This window comes from Tachysurus vachellii, chromosome 3, assembly GCF_030014155.1.
Source record: "Tachysurus vachellii isolate PV-2020 chromosome 3, HZAU_Pvac_v1, whole genome shotgun sequence".
NCBI lineage: Eukaryota > Metazoa > Chordata > Actinopteri > Siluriformes > Bagridae > Tachysurus > Tachysurus vachellii.
The window spans coordinates 1,561,855-1,574,950 of record NC_083462.1 but is presented as its reverse complement, the minus strand read 5'-3'; the positions used below and the strand labels follow the sequence as shown (position 1 = coordinate 1,574,950).

The following is a 13,096-nucleotide window of genomic DNA, read 5'->3' as shown; positions in this document are numbered from 1 at the left end:
AAGCACCTGTACAGACAGATGACCACTCCTCATCACTAAAATTTGATCCTAAGTCCTTTTCCCATATCACCCTCACACTAAAAAATGTCACTGTTAAATTACAGTAATATACTGGCAGCTAGATTTTCCAGCATAAAGTTGTAATTTTACAGATTACCTATTGTAATTTTCAACAACAGTTTACTGTACAAATATTATGGGACTGTGCTGTAAAAAAGAGAGCTGCACAGTATAATACGGTCAGATGTTTGGTTGCATTATACTGTTATTTTAGTGTTCCTGCTGTAATTTTAATAAACTGTTTACTGTTTTTTTAATATAAACTACACTGTAGAATGTGATCTTTATATCGTAACAAAATTGTTTGCAAGAAAATTTCTCAAACAAAGGATGACAATAATAAACAGTTTTTATTAAATATAATAAAATTCAGTGCATTCTTAAATGTCAGTGTTACGACCCCGAGTTAAGTCTAGGGAGTTCTCAGAGTCAGCAACTAATGATGACCGATGTGAATGGACGGACAAGACTAACTGGTAAAGTGTGATAATTACTATGAATTGCCGACCACAGTAATGACATATGCGGACACAATGCTTGTGGTGAGTTTTTCTTTACTGTACAAAGTGGTAATTATATTTACAATAATATATACACAATTATATACAATTTGTTTGTACTTCTACAACAGAAGAAGTAGACGCTTAAATTAAGCGTCTACAAAGTACAATGAGATAAGTTAAGATTAATTGCAATGAAGACAGATAAAACTCACTGTATTCACAGTATAAATATTCTATGTTGTTGCCATTATGGCAGTATCTGCATAATTTTATTTCAATGCTGCCCTTAAATGGGTTCAAAACTGTTCTACCTTTATTTCTCAAAAACACATCTCTCTCAAAGTGACACAAGTCTCTCAAATCAACTAACCATGCTAATAGATTAGACTGTTCAGGGGTGCATTTCCCAAAACCATAGTTATTAACTAAGTTAGCAACTTTGTTGGTTGCAATGCAATTTCCCATTGCCAACCAACTAAGTTGCTAACAGGTTAGCAACTATGGTTTTGGGAAATGCACCCCAGAGTGGTCGTGCTGTGGCATGAAGCTTTACACATGGCTGGTATGACAATATAATTGTTTAAGTTTAACAGGAACAACTGCCAGTAACAGAACCATGCAGACTGTATTTTCTCATTTTATTTGTTGAAGCTTTAGAAACACAAGTGAGGATATTTCTAACAAATACAGCTGATGGGACATTGTAAATTTAGATGAAACTTCACTCTTAGAACGAATGTGTTAAAAACAACACATTAGTGTTGATTCTGGGACAACACGCTAAATGCGTTGTCCCAGAATCCACCCATCTCTGTGTTATTATTGAAACAACACATTTTGTGTTACTGATCACCGATCGAGAAACTTCCAGAGGTAACCTCTTTGCTTGCCTTTTTTCTGAACCAATGTGGTTGCATCGTCACTATTTCCGTTGCCACCAGGATTTTCCGCAGTGACACTCGTGTTTCTACTCTTTTGTTTGAAAATTGCCGCTCCAAATCCACCAAGTAAACTGACTGTGTTTAGGTCTTGTCATTCTCACGGGAGTGACGCGGAACACCACAAATAGGGAGAGGAGAGAAACGATCGGGTCTGATTGGTGAATGAATAGGGTTTGGTTTTACCCCGTGTGAGTGTGTGTTAGCAAGTTTGACTGATATAGCGTCTTGGATTGTAATGTAAATACGTGAACGCAGCATCTGAATACATGGAAATACTGTATATGCAAGTGAATCGTGAAACAAGTGAAAAGTGAAACTTAAGTGAATGTTAACTTTTTGTGACCACGCGCACAGCAACGTGACATGGGCGCGTGACTTTGATAGAGAAAATAAGATTAGATTAGATTAGATTAGATTAGATTCAATTTTATTGTCAGTACACATGTACAAGTACAAGGCAACGAAATACAGTTTAGGTCTAACCAGAGTGCAATAGTAGCAAGTGCAGGATATACAGTTTGTACAAGATTTAAATAAGCTAAATAAGGGGTAATATGGAGTGATTTATAGATGTGTGTGTACTATGAACAAATATACAGATTTACAGAAGGATATGTGCTGTAATAAAATATATGGCTATTACTATAAACAGTAATTTACAGATATGTATGTTCTGTGAATATAATATACAAATGAATATATATATATATATATACTATGAATATAATATACAGATGTCTATTACTATAAACTAAAATTTACAGAGGGTATGTGCTATAAACAAAATATATTGTTATTGCAACAAACCGAAATATACAGGAGGATATGTACTATGATCATAATATAATATGTTGCTGTTATTACGAACAGGAATTAGGTGTGTATATACAATGGTAAGGCAATGCAAAAAAGGAGAGCAAGTGTGCAAATGAGCATGATTTTTAACAGTCCATTAGTGCAATAACGAATTGTGGGGTGTGATTGAGCAAATGTACAAGTGATCAGAAGTTTTAGTTTAGACAATCCATTAGCCCAATAGCATAGTGTGAGGTGTGTGTGTGTTTCGGGGGGTGGGGGGTGGGGGGGGCTCGCAGTAGAATGAAGGACAGTAGGATCAGCGAGAGGCAGAGTTCAGTAAAGAGACAGCTCTAGGAAAAAAGCTGTTTTTTAGTCGGCTGGTCCTGTTCCGGAGGCACCTGAAACGCCTGCCGGCGGGCAGGGGTGAAAACAGTCCATGGGCAGGATGAGAGGAGTTCTTTAAGAATGCTGCGAGCTCGATACAGACAACGTTTCTTGTGGATGTCCTCCATGGCAGGAAGTGGAGTCCCTGTGATGCGCTGGGCGGTTTTCACCACCCTCTGCAATGCTCTGCGCTCTGCAACATATCGCCGAAATGTTTGCACCCCTGTTTAGTGCACATTTCAATAAACAGTTAAACAAAAGGTGAAACAAAAATATCAATAAATAATCACACGTCAGACAGACATTTAATTAGATTGCAAATTAACGTTAAATACAAATAAAGATAATAACTAATGTAGCTAGTACCCGAAGGCACAGGGAAACGACCTTCTCGTTCACCGGGCTGAACTCCAACACATGGTTGCTGAGCTGGGGGGCTATGAGCAAGCCCATATGGTGTTCAGCCCGGTGAATGAGAAGGTCGTTTCCCTGTGCCTTCGGTTCGGGGATAGGTCTCTCACTGTTATTTGTGCTTATGGGCCAAATGGCAGTGTAGAGTACCCGGTTCCTCCTGCAGGTGGTGGGCCCACAGGAGATCGGCCCCACTTCGCTCCTTCAAGCTGAGCCTGGCCTGGCTCCGTGGGGTAAGACCCGGCCACCAGGCGCTCGCATGCGAGCTCCAACCCCGGGCCTGGCTCCAGGGTGGGGCCCCGGTTGCGCCATACCGGGCGACGTCACAGACCTTGATATGCACTCTCTCATAAGGGGTATTTGAACCGCTCTTTGTCTGGCTCGTCACCCAGGACCTGTTTGCCTTGGGAGACCCTACCAGGGGCAAAAAGCCCCAGACAACATAGCTCCTAGGATCATTCAGGCACGCAAACCCCTCCACCACAATAAGGTGGCGGTTCGAGGAGGGGCTCGATGTATACAATGTTCCTCTAGACCTATTCTAATTCCATGTATATTGATATTAGTTCTCACAGCAACAGCCAATGGTTCAATAACCAAAGAGAATAACAATGGCGAGAGTGGGCAGCTCTGATGACAACCTCTGCTTATTGAAATCTGTCATACAACTTTCTGTTAGTGTTAACTTGAGCCATTGGGTTGGAGTATAAAAGTTTAACGAAACCGATAAAATTAGATCCTAGTTCGATTTTTTCAAATACTGCAAAAAGAAAAGGCCATTCCACCCTATCAAACACCTTTTCTGAGCCTTTTCTGAGCTAAAGATTTGGCTATAATTTAATTATCCACATTGAGTAAACTAATTTCGCGATAAGAACAATTCACTGGGTCTTTGTCTTTTTTTCAGAAGCAAGCTGATCACCGCCAATGACCAGGATTCAGGCATAGAATTTGAAAGTACTATTTATTGCCTGCATTAAAATTGGACAAAGCTCGGGCCAGAATTGCTTATAGAACTCTAACGGAAACCTGTCTGTGCCGGGAGCTTTACCAGATGGCATAGATTGTATAGATTGCCAAATTTCTTCCTTAATAAAAGGGGCATTTAAAAAAGCTCTAGTATCTTCCTAAATGCTTGGAAGAGAGATCTTATTTAGGAAATTCCGCAAGTCCTCACTGGAGCTGCTGGACCCAGCTGTATAAAGAGTTTTATAAAAATCAGAGAAAGCAGTGTTGATGTCCAAGGGGTCAAAGGTCATTCTGCCTTCAGATGTCTTAATTGCTTTTATGGTTCTTTCGTTCTGCTCTTTTTTAAATGATATGCCAAAAGGCGACTTGGCTTGTTTCCAAATCCGTAATAACGCGGTTTACTGAAAAATAATTATTTTTTAACATGTTCTGTATGATCTCAATTAAGTTTGGCTCTGGCTTTATTTAACAAAATTAAATTACCTTGATTCATGAGTCTTTTATGTTGTTTTTCCAGAAAATATACTTCAGCTTCCAATTCTTTCCTTTTTAGGGTTCTAAGTTTGTTCATCAGAGAAACATAAGCAATAAGGTGGCCTCGCAACGTAGCTTTGGCAGCATCCCATTTTACCGCAGGGGAAACTGGTGAATTCTGATTGTCCTGCCAATATTGATATTGGATATTCTGTTTAAAAAAAGAGTGAAAGTTAGTATTGCTTAAGAAAGAAGTGTTACATTTCCAATAGGTTGAATTCTGAATTGATATACTAATATCTATCTCTAAATAAACAGGACCATGATCAGTTAACACAATAGGGCCAACATAACAAGAACTCACACGATGTATACATTCAGACAGCCTTTAGTTGGAAGATGATGGCTGAAGCAGAGGAAGACGTTTGCGCTTTATCAAAGGCAGATCACCCGTGGCCTCAAATTAATTCTATATTTTCACTCCAAGATGTAAAAAATAATAGCTTTATAATGCAATGCATTCTGTGTGCACCAAAACAAACAGTCATCACAGCTTACAAGAATTCCAGCTCCAACCTAAAAAAACACGTAGCGGTACAGTAAGTGTCAAAATGATGCTTATTTGATGGTAATTTGGTAACTATGGGCAGTTTGACCTTAACGTAATACTACATTTCACACACTGTCTGAATGTTTTCTGTCAGGACTCCAGGACTCAGCCTGGACTCTGGCCATGTGCCTTCTGTTTATGTTCTCTGTCACATGTCTGCCCTGCCTTCGTCTGCTCCTCCCTGTCTGCACACCTGTCCCTCATGTGTCTTGATTGTTAGTAGTATTTAGTTAAGCCGTGTTGCCTGGTGCAGCGCGGAATCTACTGTTGTTTTGTCCTGTTGTTAGTTTGTGTTATGTTTCGTGTCTTTTGGTTATTAAACCCCGTTTGTGTTTGTCTATCCTGCATCTGGGTCCCTTTTATCCTGCGTCCGTGTTCATTACAGTCCCTCATATACGCTTTCGTGCAATCCTGTGAACCCTACAAACAACACGTTCATGAACAAACGTTCATTATAAGCGTCTGCATTTTCATATCCATGTTCCACAAAATAAATTGAATTGCATACTGTAAGAAGTTTTGCATTTATACGCAAATCCTGACATCTCACTTAAGTTTTTTTTTTCACTAAAGTGTAGAACATATACAAAATAAAAACGGGATTATATTTTGTTTTATCCCGACCTAAAGAATACATGTAAAATGTAACAAATGTAAGAATAAAGTAAATTAATCTTAAAAGGAAGTGCAGGTTAGCCCAGCACATCATTCATTTACATCATTAAACCATTAATCACATTATATATATATATATATATATATATATATATATATATATATATATATATATATATATATATATACTTCAACCTGTGTTTTATATTAGCAGAATAAAGAGACTTTTAAGGAGAGGTGTGTGAAAGCTCTCCAAGTAGTTTGAAAATCAGGGTTTTTGCTTCATATCAATCATATGAGAAGTAACTAGTAACTAACTACTTGAGTAGTTTTTTCATCGGATACTTTTTTACTCTTACTCAAGTAACTATTAAGATTGTTACTTTTACTCTTACTTGAGTAAATATTTCCATAAGTACTTGTACTTTTACTTGAGTACAGATTTTAGATAGTCAACCCACCTCTGCATTCAGAAGGTATGAAAAAGGTTTTTTCAAGTGTTGCGCAAAATATGTGAGGATTTACAACTAATTGAAACCTGCTGACTTATCCAAATTTCCATCAAGTATGCAATTGAAGTCACCTCCCAAAAAAACAATGTTTTTGCAATACTGATTAAATTTTAAGACCTATAAAATTAGGAGCATATACTGTATATCATATATTTGGAGCATATACATTTCCTACAGTAATATGTCTCCCAAGAATTACACCTGAAACCAACACAAATCGTCCTTCAGAGTCATATTCTACATGCTCAAGAATGAATGGGATGTTTTTATGAATAAGGATTGCAGTGCACCTACTGTTTGATGTGTATGAGAAAAAATAAATCTGACCAACCCAATCTCTTTTCAACTTCATATGTTCTTTATCAGATAAATGAGTTTCCTGTAGCAGCGAGATCGATACAGTATGTGTTCTTTTTTAAGGAATGTTAAAATTTTCTTCCTTTTAAATTACATGGCCCATGCCCTTTAGGTTTCATGTTACTAATTTAAGAGCATTTAAAGGCATATAGAAAGTGTAGAGTCATAAAAGTAACGTGCAAAGTTATACAACAGATTATGCCAGTATGAGATACCAAATGCAAACTGAAGAGTACCACAAGTAGAACATGAAACAAACCCAAAAAGCCCTCCCCCCCAAGACCCCATCCCCAAACGATGAGGCACAGATGATATCGAGAAGTCACAAAATAACACAAGGCACCTTGAAACAGCCAATAACATAGATAAACCACCAAGTTAAATGGCCGTGTCACTACCCGCTCCACTAACGAGTATTATACAAAACATAAAACCATGACATATAAAACCATTGGAATAATAGTTATTAGAATGAACAAATTTTTAAATTTGAAAAAATTAAAAAAAAACAACTACCCTTTAATATTCACCACGTATACAGTACATAACATTTAAAACCTTACAAACTTACGTGGCGGACAATAACATTTTGGGTTACCTTATAAAGTTATATCGTACATGTCCAATGGAATCGTCAGTTTATTCCTACGAAAATCAAAGTTAGACGTCCAGAGAGTCAAGGAAAACCGTAGCTGACTTGGGATCGTTGAACAGTTTAATCTTTCCGTTGTGCAGACACCTGAGTCTGGCTGGATAGGCAAATCCCCGGTATAAACCGTGGACGGCAAGAGCTTTACCCACGGTCACGAACTTGCATCGTTTCTGCAGCAGGCCAGTTGACAGATCCGAGTAGAATCGAAGCTCCAAGCCATCGTCTTCTTCAGGGCCACTTTCAGAATTTCTTCTTTAGCAGTGAACCGTAGGAACCGAACTAAAATACTTCTCGGAGCTGAATTTGAATTGTTAGATGCAAAGGTGGGAGATCTGTGGGCCCTCTCGATATCCAGTGCAGGGAAATAAACAGGCAGATCTAACCATTTAGGGATCATGTCTCACAGAAACGCTGAGAGTGAGTGAACCTGTGTCAGCCTCAGCCGACGGCGGGTGGTGAGTAGACCTCTTCCTAGTTATAAACCCGTTCAACGAAATAAAATGAGAAATCAGAGGAGAAAAATGTAAATTATTTGAAAATTTGCACGGAGCTAAGAACTCAGGCAGCCATCTCACTCTGGGTCACGTGACGCCCCCTCTGCATTTTCTTTAAATAATGTGTAATAATTTTCTTAAAATAATCTGTGAAAGTTTGTGTGAGACTTTTTCTTCTTCTTCTTCTAAATAAAAATGTGTTCATACATAAAAACACAATCTCTTTTTGTTATTTAAATGAGTTGTTAAAGGGTGTGTGTGTGTGTGTGTGTGTGTGTGTGTGTGGTTATGGATGGTGATGATGATGAGACCCATATTTGGAGTTCTAATAATAATAATAATAATTATTATTATTATTATTATTATTATTATTATTATTATTATTATTATTATTGTTGTTGTTGTTGTTGTTATTAATAATAACAACAACAACAATAATAATAATAATAATAATAATAATAATAATAATAATAATAATAATTTCAGATTTAGAGATGTGTTGATAGTTTAATAAATGTTCATGTATGTCACTGAGGGCTTTAAGTGTATTATAAAATTTGTAAATATATAAAGTAAATTGAGTAAGAAAAATGATCTCACCAATAAACACACACACACACACACACACACACACACACACACACACACACACACACACACACACACACAGATATCCATATATTTTTTTAGAAATTTTAATAATTTATGACACCAGTAAAAAAAAATTCTAACAATTCACAAATAAATCCAGTAACAACACATCAGTCATACAGAATTTTCACCAGAAACCTGAACAAGTTTCTATGAGTTGCAAAAGTGAGAGAACTCTCGCATGTACTCTTGCGTGAGGAGAAGGACATGCTGGCTGAGTATCACAGAGGACAGAGAATGCTGACAGTGAGGATCCTTTCCTGAGCTCATACTGTCTCCAGACATTGAGGAAAGCACTGGTCAATTTTTAGAGGTTAAAAACACTGCAAACATGAACTTTTATGTTGTTCCTGGTAAGACTATGTACAAGACTTGTGTGAAGGTTTTTAAAAAAGAAACTGCTCAGTGGTAAAGTAGATACACATTGGCTCACTGTCCTCTGCCTCAGCAAAAACAAAATCTCCTCCCTAATCTTCCTCATCATAAACAGAAGTGAAGCCCTACCCAGCAGAATGCCAGTCTCAGCCATGCTAATGATGAACCTACACAATCTGTTAATATTTATAAACACAGCAGTGTGATTAGTTACAACCCAGACAGTTACAACACAGTAACACAGACCAGACTAACAAAGACAACTACAGACTCGTGGCTTTTGTTTTAATTAATACTATTGTTCGACGATGAGGTCAAACGGGCAGAACAGGAAAGTCTGGAATGGCACACACGCACACTCACACACACCCTCACACAAACACACACACACATTTACATTTACATTTACATTTACAGCATTTGGCAGACGCCCTTATCCAGAGCGACGTACATAAGTGCTTAAATCTCTAGCATTGAATGTGACAAATAAAAATCTTGAATCTTGAATCATTAATGCTGGCACACTAGTTTACATACTTAAGATACCCTGAGTTAAAAACATTTGTTCAGTTACAATGAAAAAGTGTCAAAGGTTTTTTTTTGTTGTTTTTTTTTAAATGCAAAAGATAAGGAAAGAAGTGCATGTGTGTGTGCACAACCTCACACAAACACAAACACACACACAAACACACACACAAACACAAACACACACACAAACACACACACACACACCCTCACACAAACACACACACATGCATGCATGCACACGTATACACAAACACCCTTTGTATGTATGTGGTAGTGTTTCCTGTCTAATGTGCTATGAGAAACAGGCCACTACTTTACTTTACTTTATTAATTAAATTAATCAATTTCCTTTAGTTCTCCACAAACCCAATGGGAAGCAAAGAAGAAAGGTGAGTTACTTTCATTTTCATTGTTTTATTTTTAGCTGAAGAGATGAATTGAGATTAAAACTGAAGTGTCTGTGAGCTCATGTTCATTTAGTGTTTCTCAGTGATTTCTGCTGTGTTTATTGATCTTGCACTGTGTTCATGTGTGAGTAGAAAACTGTCCTCATATTAATCTGTGATTTACAACAGGGCAAAGGAATTCCTCAGTAATTCAGCTTTCGCAAGAAATGCAGTCCTCCTCTTTAACAAAGCCAATGATATAGTCAGTGCCCAGGAACAGGGAGACTTACGGAGTGATGCCAAGCTGATACTGGAACAGGTGAGTGGAACTGCATTAACATACTGGTTTAATTGGGCTTTTAACCTCAGTGTCTACTTTGTGCTGATGATCTTAGAGCTGTAATATTGATTATGCCTCTTTACTGTGAGGTAAAATGATCACTAACAATTTACACACATTCGTTCTGCCTATTTCAGCTCCACTTCCTGTTGTAGCAGAGTTAGTGTTACTACCTTAATGTTTATTACCATCACAGCAATTTGAAGAATTTAATTTATTATTAAGTGACACGTCACACTATTTAATCTGTTTTTACCTACTTTTAATGTTTATTAAATAATTTCCTGTTGTGTCTTGTGTTCATAATCAGCAGTTTCTCTTTATTCTCTCTTCAAGTTCATGAGAAAAATCCAGTGTTGTATAAAGTACTAGAAAAAGACTTTGGTAGAAGTGAAAGTTACCTTTTAGAATATTACTCAAGTAAAAGTTTTAAAGTATCTGATATTTAATGTACTTAGGTATTTGAAGTTAAAGTAAAAAGTAAAATGTCAGTGATTTTCGGTAGACATAAGATCAGGGGCGGTTCTTGGGTTTCATCTTTAGGGGTTTTAGCCCTCAGTGAGAATTTAAAACAAGAAGAGTTTTATATTATATATTATATGACTACATAGTAAGACAAAAGTTATGGGATTATTAAATGGCAAAAGTGGACACCAAAATTTTATGCATGATGTAATGATGTCAGTCTTGAATCAGATCAGTTCATGTATGTGTGCATTCTCTACAAACAGTGTGTCTAATGAATGCAGTCATTAATAAACTAATATTCACAAGACAAAGACCAAATAAATAAATGTTATTTGCATTTAATATTGAATGGATTGTTTGCATTAATATTTTGTTTGTGCTACAACTCTGGTAATAAGAATAGTGACATTTCACTGCTTTTGGTTGCCTCTTTGCGGCTTTCCGCCGATTAACGTTATAGATAAACACCTCCAGCTCTGACCGCGCGTGCACGCTGCGCCTCCAGCTCTGACTGCGCGTGCACGCTGCGCGTCCCTGTGCTTCTCCGTAGAGTGTGCGGAGCGTAATGTAATCTAGGAGCAGTGATTCACCAAACCTCCCTTATTGTAGTCACACACATTTCTTCTGATTTTATTTTGTAGTAACGAGTAACGAAGATGTTTAGTGGAAATATAACGGAGTAAAAGTCTACATTTTATCTAGGAAATGTAGTGGAGTAAAAGTGAAAGTTGACATAAGTTTAAATAGCGAAGTAAAGAACAGATACGTGACATTTATACTTAAGTACAGTAACGAAGTATTTGTACTCCGTTACATTACAACACTGGAAAAATCTCATCTTGTCGTGTTAGTGAGAAAGTGTAAAGAAATGTAAACTCACATCACTAACACTGAAGACTCCTTCACTACATCCTAAACACACACACACACATCATAACCATCAACAACCAGAACCCACAATTAAACAGCAGCATGATATAAAGTTGTAATAACACGCCTGATAAAACCATAAGCTCCAGACTGCATTTTACTGACTGCATATTTTACTAAAAACAAACAAAAAAATGTAAACAACACTTTCATGCTTCAGTCCCATATTAATTTTCTGTGGTGACTCACTGCCATGGTGTCACTTTACTTCACTGTCATACAGAAGAGTGTCTGTTAGCTCACATTTACACAGTGGAGAATGTAACACTCATCCAAACTGCTTCTTATCACTGCTTTAACTCTCATATAATATTCAATAATATTCTTTTATTTTTTCTCAAGATGCTACACAGCATCCTGTTCTTAGGTCACATCCATGCTGCAGTCTACCGCCCAAAATATATCTTTCCACATGTTCAGAAGTTAGACAAAATCAAGGAAGATTTCCCAAGACCATTTGATCTTTTCCAAACACACGCGGCTCAGCGAACACCTTTCTCCTTCTTTCTGCAACTGGTTAGTAAACAGTTTATTCATAACTTTAAATACATTTGTTTTATTTAATGAAGTTTTATTTTAACTTTTATTACCTTCAAGTTTTCTGTGCAGTTTGTAATGTGTGTGTTTTCCTCTCAGCTCACAGTGTGTTACAGCCAAGGACATGAAACACGAATGATGGAAATTCTGTCTGAAATATTAGGTGATTGTAAAAAAAAAGGTGACAGATACCCACTGATTTCCAGTGTCATATGTATCTGTGAGTATAATAAACACAGATACTATGGCGTGTCTCTGTCCTGTGAGAGTGGCAGAGAGAGAGAAATCATGACTTCTGTGTCTTGTCTCAAAGTGTGGCATCGCAAAATCTCCTTTGCTGTGATGTCCATGTTTCCGCAAGACACTGGAACACCACACACAATACAACTCCCAGCTACAGTGAGGTGTGTAGCGTTTGATGTGAAGGACATGAGCCAGGTGAAACCACCCTGCGAACGCTGCAATCAGCTCTATTCGCTTCCTGGACACACAGACGGTCTAAATGAACCTGGTAACTGTGCTGAGACTGAAGCCATCAGTAATCTCCTGCAAGACCAAGAAGGTGTGTCTGAGCAGACCACCATCACTGGAGGGGTTTCTAGTGACCAGGAGATTAAAGAAAGGATGACAGCTTTTTTTAATCAACACATGAATGATAATTATAATATCCTGAGGGTCTATGATTAGTGTCTATCTGAAGGATCCTGAAGCTCTGAGATTCTGTAGAGTTGAATCTGAATCTGTTTGATCCTCTCTGACTGTTATTTTAAATTGATTCATACATTTTGACGGAAAATTAATGAGTGAACTCCAATAAATAAAATCTAAACATGATTAATATTTGCTCTCCTGTCTGTGTCTGATTAAAAAAGCATTTTTTCCTGTTATAAAAGAGGAATTGTTAAAAACAAACTAAAAATCTCAGATATTTAAGGAAAGTTTGGAGATTAGATCATGACCATGAATATTTTTAAATATTATTCTAAAATAATAGACTGGATATTATTCTATTCTTTCCTATAAAGTGTGTTATTATTAAACTTCTGCTTTAAAATGTTTAATAAAAGGTGATATGATTTATTTTGTTAAATTTAGCAGCAG

At 37.1% G+C, this 13,096-nt stretch overlaps 1 protein-coding gene across 2 annotated transcripts in view; it reads left to right on the top strand.

Moving 5' to 3' along the window:
- The window catches only part of LOC132842545 (uncharacterized), a 74,452-nt gene extending 61,709 nt beyond the window's left edge, over positions 1-12,743 (top strand). Inside the window, exons 1-4 of one of the 2 annotated variants that reach the window (XM_060865272.1) lie at positions 9,703-9,723; positions 9,910-10,039; positions 11,801-11,974; positions 12,095-12,743. In XM_060865272.1, the coding sequence (XP_060721255.1) occupies positions 9,704-9,723; positions 9,910-10,039; positions 11,801-11,974; positions 12,095-12,682 (912 nt within the window). In that variant the 5' untranslated portion in view covers position 9,703 and the 3' untranslated portion in view covers positions 12,683-12,743. Of the gene's footprint in view, positions 1-9,702; positions 9,724-9,909; positions 10,040-11,800; positions 11,975-12,094 lie in introns of those variants that run through there. The other variant, XM_060865271.1, reaches the window with a different exon arrangement.
- The last annotated feature ends 353 nt before the right edge of the window (positions 12,744-13,096 follow it).